Source organism: Colletotrichum aenigma (assembly GCF_013390185.1).
Source record: "Colletotrichum aenigma strain Cg56 chromosome Unknown KSG_Cg56_contig04, whole genome shotgun sequence".
In the NCBI taxonomy this organism is placed as follows: domain Eukaryota; kingdom Fungi; phylum Ascomycota; class Sordariomycetes; order Glomerellales; family Glomerellaceae; genus Colletotrichum; species Colletotrichum aenigma.
The window spans coordinates 3963684-3988582 of record NW_023500910.1 but is presented as its reverse complement, the minus strand read 5'-3'; the positions used below and the strand labels follow the sequence as shown (position 1 = coordinate 3988582).

The following is a 24899-nucleotide window of genomic DNA, read 5'->3' as shown; positions in this document are numbered from 1 at the left end:
AGCCCACCCAACCCGAGCGTCGGGAAGCTAATCAGGGGCGCATGCAAGCCGGCGGCTTGATTTTCGATAGACTCCAACTCTCTCGGAGCCACGTTACTGCGATACTACCTCTCCCACCAACACACGTCCGCCCGCCCAGGTGCCCTGCCATCTGCCGTCCCCCGGGCCTCCACCCACAGACGTCGGCTTCTGGAGGTGGGTCGTCCGCACCCCCGTAGCAACCCCCACACCGCAAGTACCACCAACACCACCACGCCCCCTGAGATCAACATCAACACCACGGCCCGTTTTCCCCTCCAGCCTCATCGCGAAAAATCGCATGCCAGAATCCAATTCTCGCCCTCACCCGGCGCGCGAATCCGAGCCCGACGCCTCCACTGGTCACAGTCGAATGTGACCGCCACAAAAATGTCCTCCTCTCTGGCCCGCAGCCGTTCCCTCCGCAAACCAACAGACCTCTCCTCCTCCTCCACCGCTCCGCAACGCAATGTCTCTCCAAGCCGCCTCCCCGCCCCGCGCCCGACGCGCCCGACCACCCGCAACGTCTCCTCCGGCAGCCTGAACGACACCGCAGCCGCCGCCGCACCTAAGAAGAAGCCCTCGGCGCTGTCCTCGCTGCTCTCCCGCGGTTCCTCCACACGCCAGACCGCCGCCCGCAAAGATGCTTCGTCCTCCTCCACCACCGCACCATCATCGCGTACGGCGAACGCTCCCACCCGGACCTCGTCAACCCGCGAGCCGACCGCAGGCCTGAACAGGCTCCGCAACCCCGCCGCCTCTTCGACGAGTAACCTCCCGGGAACAAGCGGCAGCAGCGGCGGCAGCACGCGACCAACAACATCGAGCGGCCTCGCCCAGAAGCGGACAACACCGACGTCCTCCACGGGCCCAGGCTTAGGCCACACCCGCGCGCGGAGCGTGGCAACTCTCAACGGAAGCACGACTCTCCCTCCTCCAAACCAATCCTCCACGACGTCCAGGTCCACGGCCCCGAAACCCCGTCCGACGTCCCTCTACGGCGCCCCGTCAACCTCCACAACCTCTCTCGCCTCCTCCACAGCAGCCGCCAGACGCCCCGGCTCCGCAGCAGCACAAGACCCCGCCAGACCACCACGCCCAGGCTCCGGCTCCTCGACCTCAACGACCTCAACCGCCATGACCTCAACTACAAACCTCACCCACAAGCCCTCCGTCGCGAGCATCTCGACCCGAACCCGCGCCGGCTCGACAGCCTCAACCAAACCCCCCTCCAAACCACCGACTCGCCAACAAACCACTCCCACCTCCCCCCGGCACCCGAAACCCCCCGTCCGCCAACAACAGCAGCAACAAACCTCCCAACCCGCCTCCCCGCGCTCCCCACGATCCCCCCCACGGAACAAACCCCTCCTCAAACCCGCCTTCACAACCCTCCAACAGCACTACTCCCCCGCAAAGAACCTCGCCCCGAAGCCCCTCACAGCAACCTACCTCGCGCCCCCCTCCCCCTCCAAACTCCCCACAAACGTCGCTCTCTCCGCCGAAACATCCCGCCTCCAGACCGAGCTCCTCCAACTACACCTCCTCCACCGCGACCTCCCGACAACCACCTCCCAATGGCACGCCTCCGCCCGGTCCCACCTCGCCTCCCTCCACGCCGCCCTCGCCTCCTCCTCAAAGGACCTCGTGTCCCTCGAAGCCGACGCCGCAGAACGCCTCAACGTAGCCGCCCTCCACCGCTGGGCCACCCCCAGAAAAGGCCTCCTCGAGGAAAAGATCCAACGCCTCGACGCCCTCCTCACGTCCCTCTGGTCCCTCGACTCCCCCGGCGGCAAACACAACCGCCTCGTCCGCGCCTTCGAGCGCTGGGCCTCGTCCCTCTCCGACCTCGAAGCCGCGCGCGCGAGGGCAGACGGCCCCGAGTCGGACCCCGCCGCCCTGCTCGACGCAAACCTCGAGGTCCGCTTCGGCGGCGGCCTCGACGCCCGCTGGAAGGAGGAGTGCGCCCTCCTCGTCCGCCGTCTCGAGGGCTGGGATCTGCAGCTGAAGGAGCTGGCGTACGACGGCGAAGAAGAAGAAGCGGAGGACGTGGCGCAGACGTCCAGTCTGAAGAGGATGCTGGACGGTTGCGAGAGCTTGATCAAGGATATGCTCGGCGAGCTGGCCGTCATGGAGGAGATTGAGGCCGCTGCTGTGCAGAGGGAGACGGAGTGGATCAAGAAGATGAACAGGCAAGGGGATGACGGCGGCAAGAGAGATACCCCGAGGGCTGGTGCCGTTTGGAGAGTGATATGAGCCGGCACCGCTCCTCTTCGCAGTCACACAGATTGTCATGACCCCTTTATACAGCGAGCATATATGCGAAGCATTGATTTCAAAGTCTTGGTTCTCGATTGCGGTCCAAATGCGTGTTTTCTGTGTGCATGCTGTCCATATCCCACCCCAGATTCATGAGGGGCATATTCCATCCCACTCTAATCCCACCCTCAAATACCAATGCCATCTCGATTGACTGTACAAACATGTTCGTGTGAGCGAGACGTCGATCTCCACTCCCTGACTCTAAAGGGCGGCGAGCCGCGTCTCAAGCCAGCTCAGGTCGCCGTCCAAGGCGAACTTCCACCATGCAACCCCGGCAACGATGGCAGCCGTGCTCGTGGCCAGCATCCTGCGGACAAAAGTCAACCTGTCAGATTTCGTGAGGAGTATTAAAACGTAAAAACAAAAGGAAAAACAAGCAAAAGCCTGATCATCGGCAGCCAATCTTCTTCTCTTCATCTTTCAAGAACCGGGAAGGAGGTGAGAAAACCTTACGCCTTTCTCTTGCTACCGAACAACCGGCTAAACAGACCGCCGATCCAGTCAACAAAAAGTACGCGGAAAAAGGCCGAAAGCCAGTTGCCCTTGCTATCGGCGACGCTGTGTATGGACGAGGGGGTTCCCGGGCGGTCGGTCGATGAGGCTCCTCCGCGCTTCTTAAGCTGCCCCTTGTGGCTTTCGTCTCGGGCAGTCGTCGAGGCTTTTCCATCTGGGTTGGAGGCAGCGGCGTTGCTGGACTCGGCTGCGTCGTCGGGGGGCTGCACATGGATGCTCGGGCTGTCCGGCTGTGCGGGCTGCGTCTTTGGGGAGAGGTCTCTCGAATGCTTGCCGTTGGTGTTACCGTTGTAGTCGGGAGACTCTGATCTGTCAGGCTCGCCGCTCTTCTTAGGCTTCGACTTGGAGCCCTTCATAACGACTCCCTCGTCCTCGTCACTAGCGGGAGAATTGAAGACGTTAGGTGTTGGGCGGACTGCGGGGCTAGGGACGCGGACGGGACCTTCGGTCTCGCGGTTCGCCTCATCCAACCCAGGTGATTCCTTGCCCTCCTCCTCGACGATCGAGCCTAAGGAAGCGAGAGATCTTTCCGACACCATTGAGCCCTGCTTCTTCCGAGGCAGCTCGAGCTTCTTGCCTACACCTGGACTAGAGGGGCCTGGCGAGATCACGGCCTCCTCATATGGGTCGAGGCTTGCTTTTCTTGATCCGACGATGGGTGACATGGGAGTGCCGTGGAAGTACGTCTGGTCTTCGTTGCAGCCCGTCTCCACGTTTCGGACAGTGTTCAGAATCTCCTCGCGTTTTGACGGCAGTCTCTCCAGAGCCGGGTCGTTCAAGTCGTACTTGTCGACGTCATACTCAACGGTGCCGTGGTGCTCATACTCCTTCGTAGCATCCTCACTATCACTCGGTGGCTCGTACGGGCCGAGGGCTTCGTGGGCGAACAGAGGCGGAGGACCATCGTCCGCCAGATCCTTGTCGTCAAAGTCCTGCGCTGTGTTAGCCCTGAGGTCTTATGTCGCCTGCCATCTTGCCAGAAGTGCATACCTGATCAGCGTCCAGCATCTCTGCCGTATCAGCAACCTCCGCTGCGGTAGTAGCCACCTGCTCAATCGGAGTCGAAGAAAGACGCTTTCTCTCCGCATCCTTGATACGGTCAAGTGGTGTAAGGCGGGGCGTGTTGTCTTCGGCATCAAGCTTCTCGGCAGTGTCGGCGACCTCTGCAGCGGTGTCTGCAACCTTTTCAATCGGGGTCGACGAAAGTCGCTGCCGTTCCTCGTCCTTCAGGTGGTCGATCATCTTAGGCTTCGGCTCAAGCTGAGCAGTCGAGTGGGTCGCGGCAACAGTTGAGGCATCCATCTTGGTAGAATTTGAGTCCGTCTGATGGTTCTGTTGCTCGCCGTTGGTTTTTACACCGTTCATCTCTGTGAACTCTTGAGAAGCCGGGGCCGTCAGGACGTTGTTCTGGTTGCCAGAGTCGTCGGTCACTGCAGGGTCACGTCATGTCAGGCGAGATGCGGTTGGGATCGGAGCTAGAGAGACCTTACCTGTAGTAGCGCTTTGGTTGAGAACCCACCAGTCACCAAGGCCAACGCGAAACTTGTACTGGATCTGCGAACTTGGCGGTACCTCGACGGATTTGAAGAATGTATGCTCTCCTCCCTGGTCGGTGGTGAACTGCATCTCAAGAGGCTGCCATTGCGGATCGGAGAAGGAGCCCGCAACAAATATGGGCGGCTGGGTGCCCGGCTGGCGGTAGGAGATGGTGACGGAAACCATTTTTTGATCCTGGTTTCCGCGGCAAGGTATGCGAAGGTTCGAAGTGTGGAAGAAAGCCGATATCACTCCGCCAACTCGATCATTCGAGCAGTTTCCGGGCAGGCGGGTATTTTGGGTTTGGGGGCTGCTGCCTTCTACAACACTCCAGAGTCAGTTCAGATAAGGGCACTTTTCTTGCTTCGGGAGAGGGAAAGACTCGTCAAGAGATGCAGAGATAGAGACCGTCCCCCTGGAGCCCACGGTGAAGGTGGCGGATTGTGGATTGGGTTGGGCGTGGGTAGAAACGCTGACGAATGCGGCTGTCTCTGGGTGATACCTTACGATGCTAGCCGTGAGGAGCGAGAAGGCGTTGGATTGCCTTCGTGGGAAAAAGCAAAAAGGTAAAGAAGCGAAAACAAGGCCGATTCTTTGTGAAGAATTCAAAGTGGAGTCTTCGTGTCTGAGTGTTTCACGCAACGAAGAGGGATCGGGGGTTACGTGTTTGTGCGAGTGAAACAGCTTTGAGGGAACGAGCTGACCTAGGGGCAGAAGACGAGGGCAGAATGATGAACTTACCCGTGGGACAGGAGAGATACGACGTACGGACCGGAAGAGCAAATGCCACCTTGATCAGCCAAGGCGAGGGGAGCTCAGATAGCAGGGAGATCAGAAGCCGGAAGATTGGTGTCTGACGTTGGGAGGTGCAGCAGCTCAGAACAGGGAAGCTGTGGCACAGGAGGGGTCCATTGCATGATTATGCCATGGGTGCTATGTCCAACGTGTGTTGGGGAAGGGGAGGACTTGAGTAAGGCAAGAGGGGGAATACGGGAAGAGAGGTTGGGAAGGTGTGGCTGGCAGAAACCAGCACTCGCTCCAACCTGGCAGTCTGGCTCAGCTAAGGGTAGTAACGAGGCGAGATGGGATGGTCCAGTGAATTGCAGATTGAGAAACAATACTCAGGCGTACATAAAGAGAAACTGGACCTATTGCTTGTTGTGGCGGCCATCAAACTGCCTCCCCACATGAGCTTGATGGTCCATGACTGCCGCGAAACCTGGGACAGGCAAAGAATGACGCTGAGGTATGGGACGAGATTGTCAACGACCTCCCTTCGCCGCTCCAATTCTGTTGACGCCGGCCACCCGGACAGCTGCAACTGCAACTGCATCTGCACAAAAAAGGATCAGAAGCTCCCCCCTCCAATAATGGAGCTACTAAACAGCAGCCAGTAGCGGGCTATCAGCAATGGAACAGGCAAATCCTACCCGTTCACTGCCTCCGTAGGCATGCTTTTTGCGTCACCATCCCTGGACATGTCCCGAGCTGGGGAGTTGCGGGAACATGCCCATTGGCTGTGGCTGTCCATGTTTCCAAGGTACTGGGGACTTTCCCGCAATGCACGAGCCAGGCTTTGCCCCACCGACTCGCGGGTCCCAATGAAAAGGCCCAGACCGGGACAAACGCCCCAGACACCGAGACCTCCAGAAGCGCCCCCCGGGGAAGCTATCAGCCACCTCCATCATGCCAGAGCATCGTGTGGAATGGGCAATGTCGGCATGAAAATCCCATCTAAATAACCGCCTAAGAAAAGAGAGCAAAAACAAGCTGTTCGTCTGCTTAGCCGGATTCGCTGCTGCGTTTCCTAGCTACAAGCCACCGGTGCTCAGCTACTGCAGCTCTGCCAAATCGCATGGCAGCCATCACGAAGGCTGAAAATCAAGCAACGCCTCAACTTTGCCAGCAAATTGCAGTTTTCAAAAGGCCCTATATCCCTAGGCAAAGAACTCTCAATGGTACGGAAGGAATCGGGTGGTTTCAGACGCAATCGAGCTCACCATCATAGCAATCTTCACAAGCTCTCTAGGTCTCGGCCGGACGACCCTTGTCCTGGTTGCCAGCCATCCCGCGTCCAAAGAGTTTGAGCTGCCCACAGCCCGTTCGGCTCTTCTGTCCCATTTAATGCGCTGGACTGGTTCCCATCGTCCAGTGGCATTGACAGTCTGTCTGTCCGAGTGCTCAAGCAGTCTTGAAGCGAAGCTCGTAGCTTGATCAGCGCAAGGCGGGGCTTCTTTCCCCAAGCCGGCAATGGCAGCCAACAGCCCGGAGGGGCTGGGATCACCCCCGGACGCTTGCACGATTCTGCCAAAGGCGGTCAATCCCCTGGCCAATGACATAGCCCACCGATAAGCTCGCCTTATCTGAGATGGATCCTTTGACGTGCTGCCGTCCCGCTGGTGCGGCAGGCTTCCAGAAAAATCCATCTCGCGAGAAAAAAAAGAAGAGCAACACCGTCGCATGAATTACGACGTGGCATAGCCAGACACCGAACCGGGGACATCCAGTTTCGAGCTGCCACGAACATTCTAATCTCTTCGTTCAAACATCTACCACATAGTAGCCCTTAACCGCATCTCTACCGCTGCCCGTAGTCTTCTTGTCAACATGTCTGCCCCTCCTCACTTGATCCACATCAAGCGGAAGCGGGGCGACGAAGATGCGCCGGTCACCTACCTCCGTACGTTGCCTCCTTTGTCTGATGTGTTGAAGCGCGCAGACTGACAAGCGACAGAGCTTGAGTCAGCGAAACGGCACCAGAGTGGCAGCAGCTGGGTCTACCGACGACGCATAGCACCAGCAAAGTCCAGTTCAAGATCCGGCGCAGGCTCGCTACACCACTCCCCGACAAAGCCCGTGATCCAAACCTCCAAGCCCGGCGATGAGCTCCCGCACTCGAGCCGCTCTCCCGCAAAGCCCGTCTCTCAGCCAGCGCCCGATAATGCTGCTGCGACCGATAAACCCCCCGCCACCGAGGCACCGGCCCCGGCCCCGGCCCCGGCCACCTCCTCCGCTGCTCAGCGACCAGCGAACCCTGCGGCCGAGCCCAGACGATTCCACATGTCCCGTTCGGCAATGAGCTCGCCGACAGGTAGCACGATCCTCAAGGCCGGCGGCGTCACCAAGCGCGGCCGCTACGGAACAGCAGTCTTCGTCGAGCGAGGCAAGAAGAAGGCATCGAAAAGGCTCTCCGTGGCCCTCGACGCCAAACACGCCGCCGCTATCTCTACTCCGGAGTTCGAAATGGGCGACGACGCCAAGCCGGCGCCCAAGAAACCCCAGACCAAACGCCCTTCTGCTCCTCGTCAAGATGTCGAATCCCAGCGCAAACCCCTGCCCAGCGTGGCGCCCACCCAGGACATGAGCAAGATCGCCGCCGACATGGACCAATGGGTGCTCCACGAGATCGGGCTGAACCTCAAGTCGATGGAGCTACAAAATCCAGCCCCTCCTGCTGCTCCTGCTGCTACAGCCTCCTCGCCATCGCGGTTCAAGCCCAAGGCCCCCGTCAAGCGCTTCGCCGAACGGCACCCCGAGCTGGCAAAGGAGCTCGACGGCGGGAAAGACCGTGACGAGTCCATGACGGACGCCAGCGAGGCCGACGACGACGATGATGACTACGTCATTGAAGTGTATGAGCTCGCGCCGTCCAAGCCCTTATTGGCGAACATCCCGCCCGAGGAGATTGGCGTGCTGCGGTTCGATACCAAGGAAGATATGGAGCTGTTTTACGGGAATGAAGAGGAGGACGACTCGGATTATGACGATGATGAGGATGAGAATGGTAAGGATTACATACTTGAACACCAGGAGAGGGACTTCGTGCTGACTTCGTATCATAGCGGAAAACCACTACACTGCAGACTACCCCGAGGACGAGGTCGACTCGGAGGATGAGTACGATCGCCACGCCTATCTCTTCCGTAATGCCAATGCGTCGGACGACGAGGAGTTTGACCTGCGCGAGCAAGAGGAGGATGAAGACGAGGACATGTACGTCATGGAGGGTGACAACAGGCGCGACGAGGACGATGTCTTCCAGGAGAAGATCCGGAGGTACATCCGCCAGCACGGCTCGGACTAAATATAGACTCATTGTCTTGCTTCTTTCGCAGCATTCCAGCAGCGACGAGACGGTTCAAACATCAACAGCATTAGGGGCATGGTTTAGTGTGGACATTTTATATGTTCAAACTGAAATAGCCCCAGATTCCAATTATAGATACAAATGGCACGCGCATGCATGCTCAACAGTCTGTATCTGTTCCAAAAATAGGAACCAAAAAAGAGATCCTGCACTCTTTAACCGTCCCAACCCCAAGATTTCCCGACCCATCCCAAACACCATAAAAAGAAAATGCGTGCGTTCGTGACTAACAGCACGGAAAGATGGGAAGAGAAGGACGCCTTTCCAATGTGAGACGCCGTCTTCGAGACACTCTCACACGCTGGTGCGAGGTGGTTTGAATGGGTCGATGCATCCCAATCTAATAATGAAGTGACGTGTCGCTCTGACTCCAAGGGATGAGTATATACTGACAACAGATGAAATGTTTGAAATAGGAAGACCATTTGGAACATAAGATTCTCCTTCACATTCTAGGCGCAAAGCTGTCTGCAGCGGCATCCTCACATGACTGTGCAGGATCCGACGGTCCGGCCTCGGCGACGGCCACCGTTGCCGCCGTCTTCCTCATCGGCGTGGAGCATCTGGGCTTCCCGGGCACGGCGTCTGCGGCGGCGATGTCCGGCGCCAGTGGTGCCAGCCTCCTCGGTAGCCTGCATATATTCGCCCCAGCGGCGCTCGAGGCGGTTGGCCGCGGCGAGGTCTCCCCGGATCACGCGCTTCATGTGCTCGTCAACGGTCATCTGGAACTTGTAGAAGCACTTGAGGCTGATCGCCTCGCCGGAGTAAGCATGTTTGCCGGGTTCTGATGTGGAGGGCTTTGACTGAGCGTTGCGGAAGAGAACCTCGCGAATGCCAGTCCAGGTGACATTCTGGCAGTCGTAAACCACCATGTGAAGGCCGACCTTGGGCTTCGGCTTCTTCGCGGTGCATTGGGAGCGATTATTGACCATGTAAGCCGCTTCAGCGAGAACGAGATCACTGATCCGGGTGTTGTCCAGGTCAATGCTCCTCAGGTTGGTGCAGTTCTTTACGATGGGCAGTACGCCGCTGTCGCCGAGGTTCTCGCAGTAGCTGATCGAGAGATGCTCCAGCCACGGTGCACACGGAGCCTTGGCCAAATGCTCCGCAAGAAGGCTGTTGGTAAGATCTGAAAGATCTTCCATTTCGAGGTGGGTGAGGCGCGGGGTCGATGCGAAGATGGGCTCGAGTGCTGCGTCGGTCAAGGCGGTGCAACCGGATAGTCGCAGGGCTTGTAGATCCGGAATGTTGTATCCCAATGCCTTCACTCCCTGGTTTGTGAGACGACCGCATCTACTGAGGTCCAGGTGACGCCATTTCCTCGGGGGTACGACTGGTCGATCCGTAAGAATATCGATTTCGGGATCTTCTCCGTGAATCATGATCTTGAGTGCCCGGTCATTGAGCTCTGCGCAGCCATTCAACACCAGCCGCTCCAGGCTGTTGGTGTTGTAGAGTGTCTCGGCCACCTCCAAATTGTCGAAGCCTCGAACTTCCCCAGCCCTCAGATCCTTCAACTTTGGGCAACCTTCCAAGACGGTCTTAATTCCACGAGCATCCATGTGCACACACCATGATACGTTGAACATCTCGAGCTGCGGGCATGACTCGGCGATGATTTTGCAGGACATGTTGGTGACTGCAGTTAAACCCGTCAAATTAAGATTTGCAAGCTTGTCGTTTGTCCTCAACAAGCTGTGGAGGGTGTTTCGTTGGAAATTCCGGCATCCCTCGAGAGTGGCATTGACAAGGTTCTTACAAGCTTTGACAACCACCTCGGCACGTTTGTAGTGCTCAACCTGCACGCAACCTCTCAAGTTGAGGTCCTTAATGAAAGGTCCCGCGGCGACAATAATTCTTGCCAGAGACTCGGCCGGTATCGTTTGGTAAAACTCGGTCGCGTCGAAGCAAGTCCAAAGCTGCCCGTCGAAGCAGATCTTGTAGAACATCTTGCTTACACGAGAGGTCCTCACCAACTCCTTTGGCGAGAGGTAAGAAAATATTTGAACACGCATTTCGTGGGGCATGTTCTCCCAAAAGTTAAAGTCCCGTTTGGGAACCGCCGGATTCGCGACTTGCATCTTGCTCATCGTCCGCAGGTCGCTGGGAAGGCCGATCGACTGGGGACCGGGCGACTGCGCTGTAGAAATGGCATTGTCGACCCTCCGAACAGCAAGGCGGCCATCGATACCTTCGAACTGGATGATTTCGCTGGACGGCGTCGGCGGAACAGAACTCGAGGCGCTGGCGTAGCCGGATGCTGTTGCTCCTGCGGGGAAGTAAGAGTCGCCCCCAAAAGAGCTTCCGGCTGTTGATGGTCCTGCCAAGCTAACGCAGGAGATGCTCGCTCGCCCGCGCTGAGGGTTACTCTGTGATCTGGCACGGCCATTTCGAGGAAGTGATGGTGAGGAAGACATTCTCTGAATGCCACAGAGCACTCGGTGCCGGTTCCTGCCCTTGTTCGTCGGCTCTGAGAGGCCGGGGCCCTGCTCGTCGACAACCTCCATTGGAGTTGACCCCAAGGTATCGGCCATGGTTGAGAGGCGCAATAGAGTTGTCGGGCGGGAATACATGGAAAGGAAAAAAGTTGGGTCAAGAGAAAAAGACCCAAGACTGCGGTGTCTAACTGCAGCAACAAAGCCTAATTTCCAAAACGTTTCTCGAGTCGGCAATCACAATGCGTCGTCTCGTATCCTCCGTGCTTCCACGGCGGTTGTGTGGCGCGCGGGGCAGTCGAGTAGCAGGAAGTGTACGGGGAATTGGAGCTCGGAGGTCCACTTCGACCCTTGAGGGCAGAGCGCTCGGAACAGCCGGTGGACGGTCCTATTTCATAGTCGGTGTGTCGGAGCAGATCTGAGAAACTGGATGAAGCAGCTCGACAGACGGATCGGTCTCTAGAAAAGAAAATGAGACATGCGAGCGCGAAGAACCGGAAAAGGCTGTGGTCTTGAGGCGCTGGAGGAGGGGTGGGTAAGGCCAGGGGACTTGGATGGGGATCTGCTATCAGGACGGGTGAGAGCCGGCTATCGATAATGGAGGTCAGCAGATAGCGGGGTGTGGAGCTTTTACTATGCAGCAGAAGGCTGGAGGAAGGGTACCTACGGGATGGGGCGGAGCACATGGCACACCGAAGCTCAAGATATCATGGCCTCTGGTTCTTGCAAAGAGGTCACACGAGCACCAGGCTGGGGATGTTGTGGTGTGCAAGGTGGAAAGTTGAGATAGGAAGAAAGATCTTCTTCGGAGAATGGGAAAAGATGGGAATCACACAAAGGGGAGGGTCGAAGAGAAAAAGAACACGAAGAGAAGAAACAGCAGAGTGGAAACAACGCAAACCACTCCCAAGACGGCCGACTTGCTGCCTCGCCTACCTAGCATAGCATACGTACATACTGCGTACATACACCACCCGCCATACACCACGCCGCAGGGTAAGGGAAGGTGAAGCTTAAAACGCGCTCAGAACTGATGCACAAAACGGCCTTCCCACCCCCTTCCAGTCTGCGAAACAGGGTCCCTCCTTATCGATGGGCATCGATGGATCCCGGCTCGCCTCACACCCACCAGTCACAGCTGCCAAATGCCCTTGGTGCGTCTTCTAGTTGACGGATCATTGGATCTGGTGGGTGGCTACTGGCCAGACGGAAAGGCCCTCGGTTTCTCGGCTGGTCTTGGGCAAGCCGTGGACCATAAATCCCGCCGCAAAGAGCCCAAGATGACCGGTCTCTACCTGCCTGTTTGGCCCTCTTGGCAGTACAGACTTTGAAGGCTGGCCAGGGGTACAGATCGAATGAAAGAACATGGCAGCAGAAGCCCTTGATCAACATGCAAAACGACCTGTTGCAGACTGGCTACCAAGCAGTAGGCTGCATCAAGAAGCACACCAAAGGCAAGACACTTGGGAGCTCGACACAACCACAGATTCAGCGGCGTCCAGTGGCCAAGCGGGAACAAACACCCACCACATCGCTGCTGTGGGGCCCGTGGCCGGGCGAAAGAGCGGGCAGGTGGGGGAGGGACGTCGCTGTGGAGGGGGGGAGCGAGGGGCCCGCCCGGAGCGCTGTCCAGAGACTTCCCTCATGCGCCAATCACGACCAGCAGTGGCATGAATAAGTGGAACCGGGGTGATCCTGACCCCACCAAGCAGAACCAGTCAGGTCTTCTGCTGACTGACACCACAACGCCAACGCCGACCGAGAACATGACATGAGCAGCAGGTCCAATTCGTGCACTTGCCCAACCAAAGTCACTGTCGTTTCTCTGTGGCACCATCAGCAGCCTTCATCCCGCCATCTGGGCAGTCAACTGATGCCATGTCGGTGCCGAAAGATAGAAGGCAAGAATGAGAAAGAAGATCAAGTCAAGCTTTCACTGCTGTCGACATTCCAGATGTTACCATACCTACCACCTGGCGTGGGGGATCACTCGACGAACAGCTTTCTTTGCACATGCGGGATACACCTAGTCCAAAGCTTTCGGTACATCAGAAGTCGGTGTACCTACGGCCTGCAGAGCAGCACCTACTGCAGACAGATCCTCACCGCAGGGTCCTCCGAGTGTTTGGCCGCGGTAAGCAGGGACCTGAGCCTGCGAGCCTCCAAGACCAACAAATCCACTACGCTCAACACCTATCCGTCTCCTTCAACCCGCTAGCGCCACGGGCTGGACCCTTGGATTTCTGCTGCGTCCGCTCTTGGGCTGATTTGCAGCCCGGAATTCCTCCCGTTTCTGGAGGGCCCGTCCAACATTCACCAACCTCGTTCCAGCCCCCGGTGCGTCTTTCCGTCTTGCTGCACGGCCGTGGCGTGAAGTCGCCTCTCAGCATCACGCGTCTAAGCTTCCCAGAGCCGGTTCCACCTGGCGCGCAGCGGTATCCATCTGAAATTCACCGATGGTGACAGGAACTTGACACCGGTTGCCCGGCTCAGGTACATCCACTCGAAACTGTCGGGAAACGGGCTGACTCGTTACGGGTGCCTTGGCGAGTCGTTTCTGTCTCCTCTTCCAAGGTTTCCGCTGACGAAGAGCAGGAAAACGAGTCGCCGCAATGGAGCCCTTGTGAGCGATATTTCCTCTAGTCGACGTCGGCTTGGAGCATTGTTTCGACCCCACGGACAGGGTATGCGAACCGAGTGTCGTCCATCGGAGGAGTCGCCTCTGGGGACCGACTCCCGCCCTCCTTAGCGCCTTCCGCATTCAACCAATCCTTGACGAGAAGAAGTTTCCCCTCCAAAAAGAAGCCGAATTCGAACTTTTCAGCGGGGCTGCCATTCCCACCTCCATTCGTTTCCCATTCTCTCGGTTCATCGACTCCCTCGCCACCGTCCTTTCTTTTGAACCCGGTTGCCATTGACAGGAGTCTCGCAAGGACGCAAGTGGTGCACATCACCAGTCAGCCGCCGCCACTCGGTCTCTCTAACCGCAGATGGAAGGTCCAGCTCGTCCAACTCTCTTCGTCTGAAGCTATGCCAAAGCTGACATCCGTCGCTTTGAACCTGCGCACAATGTTCCGTTCCGAGCATCTTCAGGTCTCAACACCCAGATCGATATCTGAAAACCAGTTGGACATTCTGATACCGCTTTTCCATGCAACGCCCGTGGCCCTGTCATGGCCTAGCTTCCGCTAGCACCCCCATTTACGGGCTTGCCATGTCGGCTGACGCTGCTCACGCCGAAAATCGGGGATCTGGTTAGTACCTTTGAGAGCGTCAGGCGACTCAGGCACAACGGATAAGGATGCAGCAAGCGGTGAGCCACGCGACACTTCCTTGAGAGCGTCTTGCCTGGCGAATCGCAAATGATGGCTTGTGGTTCTAAATGCGAATGGCCGGTTGCCAGTACGGTGACCTGTGCACGAATTGCGAAATGCAACCGACCGTCTCTTGGCTCATACCAAACCGAATGATCTTGTGGTCTCTTGTCTCATTTTCAGTCATCAGAGTGAAAGATCAAGAGAGACTTTTGATGTTCAGGTCTACTCTCGGAAAAGCCAGCTAACAAGTGTCGACTTGTGCGCACGACCAAACATCCGTTAATTGCCACGGCATAGTCTGATGGCTCGCTAATCTCAAAGTCCGACGCCCCAAAACCTTCAATCAGCCTCCACGATATGGTAACGCCGGAGGCTGGCACCTCGGAGCAAAGCTGCTGAGCACTCTGTTTTCCACGTGCCATCCGAACATCTGGAATTCATGACGATAAGATAAGGGACTGTCAAAGCGGTCCAGACCCGGCCACCGCTGAGTTGCGTGCGCATCAACGGGTCACAGCAGAGTCCGCTCAAACCCATGGCAATATGCCGAGCAAGTAAGCCCAGCTCGCTGATTCGGGTTCACACTTTCCCGGAAGCTCGCAAAGCTGCTGCCGATGATGAAGAACGAGAAGCGTCTCCGGGAATTTCTCCAGGTTTTGAGATGCGGCACAGCAGCCATCGCTTCATGTCAAGTCAAATGCGGGGTTAGCCTAAAAGCGTGAACAAGCGCCAGTATCGCCAAAAAAGCCCTTGGACGAGTCGTTGAGACACGGACCATCGACTGACTGTCCAGTGTGCCCTGCGTTGCCGATTGCAGTTATCCAGGTAAACGGGAAGATGGGGGCGGGTTGCCCGACCCGGGTATAATTAGGTTCGTTTCTGAGCAATCTCACTCAGAAGCAAATAGACCCTCGGAACTCAGCCTGTCAGAAGCTTTTGAATGTCCAACTGCGCGCGCCGCGGCCAATCCCAGGTCTTGGTCAACTGTCACAAAGCAAAATGAGCGAGAGCTTGAGGGTGTCCTGGCTGAGAAGGCTGAGAAACAGAGCAAGTGAGTAAGTAGGCCGGTGCGGTGCGTGATCCTCTAGTCGTCGAGGTGATGATTTTCACTCTCGTCACAGACTCGCAACACGCTCCACACTGCCCACCCGCCAATCCTTTGCATCCTGCTTCCTCAAACAGACATGGCTCTGCCCTCCCTGATGGTTTTGATAATGGCGGATCTCACAGCATGCATCGGCAGCCGCACAGAGCCCGAGTTTGCATCTAGGAGAGTTCGGACCAACGGGCTTGGCAAACCCTTCATACTTGCGGACCGAGCAACCTCTTGTTGGTTGGGTTGCAGCAGTGAAGGTGGTAGAGTTGTGTTGTCATAAGGATGGAGGTTGCTGTGCAGGGGTCTGCCCCGTCTGAGGTGGTTGGCTGGACGGTCGATGGAATGTTTGTTTTGCTCATTGGGCTTCCCGAGCCGTGGATGCCGTGCAGCGGCAACGATAAACTTCGTTTCGAGTGTTGGTTATCTGGGTTCTCAGAGTCGCACCTAGGCTAAGAGGGATGGCATTGCATTGCCCAACAGCCTCGGAATGATGTTGCTCAGAGATTGGCGGCGATCTGCGGCATCAGACAGCATGTCTCCGGGCTTGGCTGCGGCACTGTGACGTATCGGGCCCCGGGAGAGGGAGATTGGCGCCGTTGGACGGACATGGACGAGTCGGATCCACCGACGGCGGTCACATTCGACGCTTCAGCTGAGAATAGCCCAGCACAGAGAGGAGTGAGGTGAGCCCAGAAGCTGGGACTGCTTCACGTGTTGCACAGCGTAAGGCATGTTATTGTTGGGTTGGGGACAGCAACACCGATGGATGCTTTCAGTGGACTTGCTCCCTAGCGAGCCCCCCCCACTTCGCATCCATCTCAGGGCGAGCACTGCATGATATGCCCCCCAATCAGTGTTGCATCTTGTCTCCGGCCCTGTAAGTAGGTCGAGGCTGGCGTGGAACTGATGCTGTGCGCCCACCAGAAACTGCTGCGATGTGCGGGTTTTTGGAGGGGGGTTTGGTTTCTTGCGGAAGAAAAGAATGGAAGGGTTTTGCGAGGCAGCTGGACACACCACACACCACACAAGCACACACACAAGGTGGAGGGAGGAGCAATGAACGGATGCATCTCAAAATTTTCGATCAACAGCGCAAAGAGTGGATTTCACTTTTTTCCCCTTCCTTGCCCTCCCTCGTCACCCTCTTTTTCCCTACATTTCTCCCCTCTCCCACGCGCCAAAACACCTCACCTCTCCTCTCGCAGCCTCTCAGAGCAAGAAAGTGACACTGCACTGCACTTGAACTTCCGTCCCGTGTCCTCCGACCACGATCCGACGCCGCCGCAGCCTTCGTCCGTGACTTGACGCCCGCTGTTACCTCAAGCTCCAGACTCGCTGTTTGGGCCTGACTTGACCAGGGGACAGAAACTACCCAGCTGACACTGTCGAGGCGCCCCTCTCTTTCAGACAAGCATCTGCGGCAACACCGTGGCGCTGAACCGTCCTGGGTCCCCGGCTCCCTTACCTCACTGCCCGTCTTAGGTCATCTTTCAACACACCTCACTCTACGACACTCCTTCCAAGACTGCTCACAGACACACGTGGTGGTTCACGGCGTGTAGAACCAGCCACTCATCTGCACGGCTCACTCACTCGCTCTTCCTAACGCGCTTTTCAACGGCAAACCGAGCGCGCAACGAGAGCATAGAGGGAGAGTGAGAGCAAGAAAAGCCTTGGTCGAACTCGAGAGCGCGCAAACAGCTGGTTCCGGCATTAGCATCGGCACTGACTGACATTGGCATTCGCACTGGCACTAGCATTGGCCATTGGCATTGGTCCTGGGCTCTCTCTGGAGTGGCACTAGCACGGTAACGACTCACGTTCCCTTTCCTGGTCCTTCGGTGAATTGGGGCGGGCCAAATCCAGATCCAGATCCAGAAGCAGACGGGGTGCTGTCATCTGCTGTTTCTGCTACAGCTCCTGCTGCGCTGCTCTGCCTGCTGTTTCTGCAGGCTTCTGCACGCAGCTTCTCCTCGACCCAAATTTCCGCCTATTCGTCGTCGGATCATTCCATCGATCCTTCCCTTCCCACACTGCCTTGCCTCGCCTTGCCTTGCTTTGCCTTGTCGTAAAGGTCGGACCACCAAGAGCAGGAAGAGAGAGAGACAGACAGAGAGACAGACGGACGGTGAGAGAAGCAAAAGACATTCTTTACAAGCCGGGGCGCTCAACAGCGAAACTCTCTCTTACTCATCCCTGTGGCAAACCTTACCCGCCAACCAACCTGGTCGCCCACCACCTAACCCAAGACCTCACCTTACCTGGCTGGCCTTACCTACCTTGCCTTGTCTGTTGCTGAACCTCGTCCTGGGCAGTTCCGTTTGTACCTTAGCTGCGACAGCCACCGTCGTACCGCTCTTCGCAGCCCGGCACTCCAACCACTGTCCAACAGCACCTCCTCCGCCGCCCTCTCTCACGCACACGTCTAAAGAGCAGACCGACGGCCCCGATCGATACCTGCCAGACAGACCGACCTTTGCTGTGTGTCTCGACCCCGCCGAATCCGAACCTGCATCGTCGAATCCGCCTCCTGCCCGCATTTATCCCTCCATCTTCCCCGAGTTGAATTTGCCATTTCTTTTTCAATTATGCTACAGACGCATGGGGGACCTCACGACAATGGTACGTGTTGCAGCCTCGCAAGTCCGCATCCAGGCCCAAAGCTGGACCAAGAATATCTCCGACCTGACCAAGACTTCCACCTGTTGCAGGCAACGACACACACCATGAAGAGCCACGCGGGAGGAGCAGAGCGCCGACGACACAGCTTCAACTCCCAAAGAACCGAAGTACCGGAAATCTCGCCGTCGTAAACGATCAAGCGGGCCGCGGCCGAATGCGCTTTTCCTTCGATTCCAGCTCTGTCGCCGAGGGCGAAGCGATGCCTCCAAGGTGGGTTCATTCGTACTTGGGAATATCCGGCCTGTCTTTTTTGGTGTGGTAGAGGGGCGAAGCGCGCGATTATCACGGTGAATCACTCGTCATGTTGGGCCGCCAAAGTACCGAGTACACCTTATGGCCCTTGCGAACCTAATACGCGCGAACCCTCGTGAGGGCGCATCTAGGCCTGGGAGACATCAAACGAGCGAGTCCAAGTGGCTCGTTCAATGCGATTTCCACCGATTCATGCGCCGACTGAAAGAGCTGGCAATATACAAACTTGCAGGACTATCCAAAGGCCGTTGGCCTGACGGACGTCACGGGTGCTAGTGTACCACTCGAGCTGTCACGGTGGCGGTTACACGATCACATGGCATCCCACAATCAGGCAAGGCATCGTGTCGCTGACAAGCCCTGCATAGCCACAGGTCCTCCATTGTAACAGACCACGACCATGGACTTGGTCTATCCGGATTGCGTCGAATTCGTCAACAGCCCTCTTCGCGAGCCCCGACCATACCGTCATCGTCGAACCCCGCCTCTAGAAGCTCATCCATCGGTCTATCGAGATCGACCTCTATGACAACCCTGATGGCAAACGCTCCAGGCATGTCCTTCAGCTCGCACCCGTCGTCACCAAACTTTTCCGAAGATCTCTCCCGCTTCCCCTCCGAATCGTTACACTCGTTCTCCTTCGCCCACCAATCAGAAGAATATATCCACAACCGCCAAAATGTCCTGAAGAGATCTATAGAATTTATGAAAGACAGAATGGGGTGGTCCGTCTCGTCTTCAGATGTTGCACTTGCGAGTGCTCAGGCGCGAGCAGCGGGCGATGTCGAAACACAAAATATGCTCGATCTGCTGGCAAGGGCACAACTCGTCGGCGCAGGCAACCTGCCCACCAACGATCAAGCCCTCATCGGGCCTCTCACCGGACCTGCTCAAGTTTCCGGAGAGAACTTGTTCGAAGCAAACTTCATCCCGCGAACCTCGAGCCCAGAGCCTTTCCACTCACCTTGCGAATCCCCAGCCGCGACACAACCAAAGCCGTTTTTCCCAGGAAGGGAGGAGTCACCGCAGAAGAAGCAAGAAGAGAAGCCGAAACAACCGTCAGGCGATGCAGAATCCGAAAGCTCAAGCAGGACCCCGACGAACGAGAGCGGTACAACGTCAAAGACATCTCCACCACCATCTCGTAGGCTGAGCCTGAAGCGCACGTTGACGGACACACTCCCGGTTTCGATTCACCAGCAGCTGATAGAGACAATGGCGCAACCATACCTGGCGGCTCACGAAGCACTCGCGTCCCCGACGACAGCTCACCCTCTATCTGCAGGCAACATGCCAAGCGCCTTAGGTCCGGCTGTGCATGGGCATTCGACAAGATGGGTTCCCGCAGCACAAGCAATTTTCACGACAGAATCTAAACCTCCATGGACAATCATCGCCGCCAACGATCTAGCTTGCCTGGTTTTCGGAGTCACAAAAGCTGAAGTCAGGAAGATGGGTGTTCTGGAAGTCGTCCAAGAAGAGAGAAGAGCTTGGTTGGAGAAGAAATTGCTGCAAATGGAGCCCGAAGAGAGTCTAAACCACGAGGCTGAAGATGTTCCGGTACCTTCTCCTCCACCTGCATCTTCAACCTCACTACTGGGTGGCCGCGGCGGCATAACGGCCCAATTGCTGAGCAAGCCCAATTCAAGATCGCAGCCCTCGAAAACCGTTCAACGCAAGGCACAGACCGTTCACAGCGGAGATCCCAATCCACCAAAACTCAGAGGAAGCTCACGGCATCAGAGCAGTAGATCCAGAGGTGTTTTGCTGTGTGGTGACGTGGTTCCAATCCAAAAGCGAAACGGTGCGACGGGCTCCGCAAGTTTGTGGGTAAAGGAGAAGCGGGTTGGTTTGATCTGGGTCCTCGAGGAAATTCACGAAGACGTGGCCAATATCGAGCTCGACGACGAAGGTATCGTTCAGAAGATTTCGGGTGCTACGGCACCGATATGGGGCTATGAGTCCCTCAGGCCTGGGGTGGACGTCGGCAAGCTGATCCCGCGCATTCCCCGCCAAGGCATTGACCCTCGCACTGGTGAGGTTGACTTTGCCCAGATTGCGAGGCGCAAGTTTTTCACATGTCCAAACCCGGCCAAAGTCAACATTCCTTGCACGGTTGAGCAGGTACGCGGCAAGACTGAGCTGAGAGTCTCGAGCTTCCCGCACATTGCAGGGATCATCGTCGTCGACCCAGAGAACCTCAAAATTCAAAGCTCGAATTCCGTATTCTGCGGGGCTCTGTTTGGGTTCGAAAAGCCCGACGGCATGCCCATTGACTCGCTCATTCCGAATTTCCAAAAGATACTCCATATTCTGACGGAGGAAGATGGCGTTGAGCTCCAAGATGGGATTGTTGTACCTGAGCACAGCTTCCGACGGGCATCGGCCATTTTGGGTCTGCGGGAAAACCGCCCAGATGCTGCCGCAACGTTTTTGCGCCCGGATGGGTTGCCGGGAAAGCACAGGGACGGTTCTGAACTGAAGATCGACGTCCAAATGAGAGTCGTCAGAAGTGCAAAGCAATCCACGGTGATCCAAGAGACTGTGATTGAGGATGAAGATGAAGATAAGGGTGGAGATCAGCAAGACGACACATTCGCCATTACTCACTCGGAGGTCGTGTTTGCCCTTTGGATTACCTACTCCAGGCACATGCACGCCAGCAGATCAACTCTCGGCGTGACGTCGGCATCAGCCTCTGGAACGACAACTCCCTTACATCAGCCGTCGCCCGGACAGACGCCCGCACACACGCCAGTCGAGACTAGTTCGGATTCCGACGAGCCCAAGTCCAAGGAACCGTCAACTGCTTCCGCCATCACCAAGCAGCTCAAGGAAGTCGCAATGACTGCAGCCGCGAAGCTGACTGGTGCACATCGATCCCCGGAAAAGAAGCAGCAAGAGAAGCCGTCCGTCCCGCAGGTCGTGGAGCCCTCTCACAAGAAGACAATTGATGATTTCCAGATCATCGAGGACATGGGACAGGGTGCATATGGTCAAGTCAAGCTGGCGAAGTACAAGACGACACAAAAGAAGGTAGTCTTGAAATACGTCACCAAGCGGCGCATTCTTGTGGATACGTGGACGAGAGATCGCAAGCTGGGCACAGTGCCTTTGGAAATTCACGTTCTCGACTACCTGCGACGGCCCGATCTCAAACATCCGAACATTGTCGACATGGAGGACTTCTTCGAGGATGATGTGAATTATTACATCGAGATGGCTCCGCATGGTCTGCCAGGAATGGATCTCTTCGATTACATTGAACTTCGCAGCAACATGGAAGAAGCCGAGTGTCGCAGCATGTTCGTTCAGGTCGCAAAGGCCATTGGCCATCTTCACACGAAGGCGCTGGTAGTACACAGAGATATCAAGGACGAAAACGTCATTTTGGACGGCGAGGGCAACATCAAGCTGATTGACTTTGGGAGTGCGGCGTATATCAAGAACGGGCCCTTTGACGTGTTCGTGGGCACGATTGGTAAGAGCAGTCAGATCTATTTCTCGTGGGTGTACTAACGCAAACGTAGATTACGCTGCGCCGGAAGTCCTCGCAGGCAAGCCATACGGCGGCAAGGAACAAGATGTATGGGCACTGGGAATTCTGCTGTATACGATCATCTACAAGGAGAATCCGTTTTACAGCATCGACGAAATCATGGATCGCGACCTCCGCGTGCCGTGGACGATGAGCGACGAGAGCATAGACCTGGTGCGGTGCATGCTAAACCGGGATGTGGATGCACGATACGACATCAACCAAGTACTCGCCCATCCCTGGTGCCAGGAAGGTGACGCCGAGTAACTGACTCGATGGTTTATGGTTGACGATGGAATGAGGAGTGGGGTGGAATGGTACAGGCCTGCGCGGAGGGCATGAAACAATTTGGTCAAGATACCCAAGAGCAATCTTGAACAGCACGGCCGGGTTCACCAGACCGGCCGGTTGTGCTTAGAGAGAGCCATTTGACGCAAGCAAGAGACTTTTTTCTTTTCTTTTCCTTCGTTTGAATGTGATGACTTTGGGACGGAAGAGGGAGAAAGGGATGTACGGCGGGATGGCCGGCGGAGGAAAACGACGAGGCTCGGAGAGACGGACAACCGGGGTGCACTTTGTACTGGGTTTGCATGGAGCTAGGTGGCATTTCAGCGAAGACAAGACACTTGATAGAAAGAATCACAACTTTGGCAAACTGGATGGTGGGGGGGCCGGCGTAGCTTGTAGGGAATATAAAATATGGGATACACTTTTCTGAAAACTTTGCTCTGGTCGTGTTGACGATGCTCGTTGGACGTGGGTCCGAAGGACTTTTGGTCCGATCAAAGACACCTCTGGCCTTTGTACCTTTTGTGCACTGTAGGTGTGCACCATGTATCACGCCCATGGTATAAAGACGTCAAAGCAGCATGGTGGAAATTGAGCACCGCGCAGTGCAAAGTTGGGGAGATGGGGAAGGAGGGCGACCAATGTTTGTGCCCTTTCCTATGAAGGCTTGGGTGCTAGGTGGTACTCTGAGCTGGACATGCTAGGGGAGAGGCGAGAGAAGGGGCCTGGGTTATTTGAGGTTTGTAAATGGGTTCTTGTGGGTTGTTTATGCGTCTTTGAATATGGGAAGGATGCGAGTGACGGAGGGGACGGGAGGGGTTTAACTGAACATTATGCATTGCGTGAGGCTACGATATGAGAATGTTCTTTAGTGTCATGTCCTGTTTTTAGGCAAAGTTGTCAAGGACTCACCCTTTTCAGACAAGCCATTATTGGCTTACCTAGGAAGGCCTACAATCAAAGCCTTTTTAAACTGACATCTCTGCCGCGGATTCTGATTACAGGGAATACGGTCTCACGAGCAGCTATGAGAGGAACCTTTGAGCATTCAAACAATCGTCCAAATACGCAAAATCTCCTTGGAACTTTTCTTCTCTTGGGCCGCAATGAGATAGATGGGTCGAATGGATGTAGAAACATCTTTTCGAATGAACACGCGGACGTACGCTGTGTACGAACATGTTGAATGGCTGTCTTCGTGGAAAGGAATGTCGCTAGCTCACAAAAACTTGCAGCTAGCAGATTGTTTGCGCAATTAGTACTCTGGAGATTATAACAGAGGTGATGAGAGGCAGGCTGGGAGACGTTGTGATATGCTAGCGCAAGACTCTGATGGTCTTACAACGTGGGCTGTGGGGAATAAAGCGTCGCCTGTCGTCCCATTCAAAGACCAGTGCCTTATTTCCAGCAATGCTATCTGCTTAGATTATTCTTTTCCATTTCATCAAGAACACAAGACATTAAATCCTTTGGAATTGCGGCATGTTACATGTAGTTGTGGTCTACGTCCGCGACAGTGGTGGTGGCAATGGTCTCATCCCGTGGCTGTATGCTTCACAATGGTTAACGTCACGTTCATTTTCAATAGTCAATAAGTACTGGAACTTACCCATGGTCAATCCTGACAAGCAATGGGAGCCTGTGGTGCGGCTGCTGTTGACGGTAGTGGCGAGAGCTCATTCTGGCAGCGTTTCCAGAAGAGAAGTGCATCGTTGAGCTGACCATCCATATGGGCGTATGGTAAGCTGCCGCGAGGTTTGCTTCCTGTTTATACTTGAATGATGACTCTAAAAGAGATGGAGATACTCTACAAGAAGGAAGGGATGACGCGATAAGATGATAGTTCTTAGTATTGAAGAGGTGCAGACCGCTTTAGAGGGGTTAACAGTACATGTTAGTTAAATGTTCAAGAAAAGGAGCCTCTCACGCAGTTATATACTGCGCAAAATTAATCCCTTTCACCCTTGAAAGCATATTTATAGAGTATATATCTTCAAGGTGATACTGTGAAGCTCTAAATATGGCTGAAAGTGAGCACATGCTTGTGCTGGTGACGCGGCGGCTGAACCAGCGACGCATTTCTACAATATGTCAACTTATAGTCCACAGAATCTGGTAGATCAGACTTTCTATACAATACGTAGTTGAGTATGTTGAAAAGGTCTCTGGGCACATTGAATCCTTGGAAATCCGGGAGGTGATAGAAGCCTCTGCACTGACGACTTTGAGTAAGATTGAATGGGGCTTTGACCGCAGGACGCCCGCTTATGAGAAATCAGTCATCATCTCAAGCCAGAAGCTGCGAAATTGAAGTATTCTGGCGAATACTATAGGAGAGAGTAGGACGGATAGCGAGGGCGCAAGTGAGGAGGCTTTCCCAAAGTTGCAATCTTTAATGAAGCTGAGAGCACCATCTCGCATCCCAGGTAGGCGAGAACGTTCCGTTTACCAAAAATGCAGGACTGACTCGATGATATCAACATCGCCTGTTATTTCAGCAACTTGATCCAATTGGACGTTTTTATATATGTATGCTCGGTCGTACCGGGGAAGGGTCAACACAGCCCTTTAAGCCGGTTCTTGGATGCATCATACCAGCCCGAGGTCTCCTTGCTTCGTACTTGCACCGTCGATCTCGGCGTCCTTTGTCCTTTTCGCTGTGTCTCAACCAACTTGTGATACCCTCGTCCTCTCGATCTGGAAAATGATAGAAACCAGGACGGCATTGAGACCTTTATTTCATCGCTGCCACGTT

The 24899-nt window shown here is 55.7% G+C and overlaps 6 protein-coding genes across 6 annotated transcripts; 3 read left to right on the top strand and 3 right to left on the bottom strand.

Moving 5' to 3' along the window:
* Nucleotides 1-408: 408 nt before the first annotated feature.
* CGCA056_v006908 (uncharacterized protein) lies at nucleotides 409-2274 on the top strand (the record flags this gene model as incomplete). Its single annotated transcript, XM_037322157.1, has 1 exon — nucleotides 409-2274. The coding sequence occupies one exon, from the start codon at nucleotides 409-411 to the stop codon at nucleotides 2272-2274; it is 1866 nt and encodes a 621-aa protein (XP_037179810.1).
* Nucleotides 2275-2541: 267 nt separating this feature from the next.
* CGCA056_v006907 (uncharacterized protein) lies at nucleotides 2542-4575 on the bottom strand (the record flags this gene model as incomplete). The annotated part of the gene is made up of 4 exons (XM_037322156.1): nucleotides 2542-2647; nucleotides 2794-3785; nucleotides 3844-4283; nucleotides 4344-4575. The coding sequence occupies 4 exons, from the start codon at nucleotides 4573-4575 to the stop codon at nucleotides 2542-2544; spliced, it is 1770 nt and encodes a 589-aa protein (XP_037179819.1).
* A 448-nt stretch (nucleotides 4576-5023) lies between these two features.
* Nucleotides 5024-5722, bottom strand: CGCA056_v006906 (uncharacterized protein; the record flags this gene model as incomplete). The annotated part of the gene is made up of 2 exons (XM_037322155.1): nucleotides 5024-5279; nucleotides 5505-5722. The coding sequence occupies 2 exons, from the start codon at nucleotides 5720-5722 to the stop codon at nucleotides 5024-5026; spliced, it is 474 nt and encodes a 157-aa protein (XP_037179818.1).
* Nucleotides 5723-6996: 1274 nt separating this feature from the next.
* Nucleotides 6997-8473, top strand: CGCA056_v006905 (uncharacterized protein; the record flags this gene model as incomplete). Its single annotated transcript, XM_037322154.1, has 3 exons — nucleotides 6997-7069; nucleotides 7124-8173; nucleotides 8232-8473. 3 exons carry the CDS (start codon nucleotides 6997-6999, stop codon nucleotides 8471-8473), a joined length of 1365 nt encoding a protein of 454 aa, XP_037179817.1.
* A 545-nt stretch (nucleotides 8474-9018) lies between these two features.
* Nucleotides 9019-11070, bottom strand: FBXL2 (F-box/LRR-repeat protein 2; the record flags this gene model as incomplete). The annotated part of the gene is made up of 1 exon (XM_037322153.1): nucleotides 9019-11070. One exon carries the CDS (start codon nucleotides 11068-11070, stop codon nucleotides 9019-9021), a length of 2052 nt encoding a protein of 683 aa, XP_037179816.1.
* A 6902-nt stretch (nucleotides 11071-17972) lies between these two features.
* On the top strand, nucleotides 17973-22123 carry ppk6 (Serine/threonine-protein kinase ppk6; the record flags this gene model as incomplete). The annotated part of the gene is made up of 4 exons (XM_037322152.1): nucleotides 17973-18006; nucleotides 18096-18276; nucleotides 18687-21799; nucleotides 21849-22123. The coding sequence occupies 4 exons, from the start codon at nucleotides 17973-17975 to the stop codon at nucleotides 22121-22123; spliced, it is 3603 nt and encodes a 1200-aa protein (XP_037179815.1).
* Nucleotides 22124-24899: the final 2776 nt, after the last annotated feature.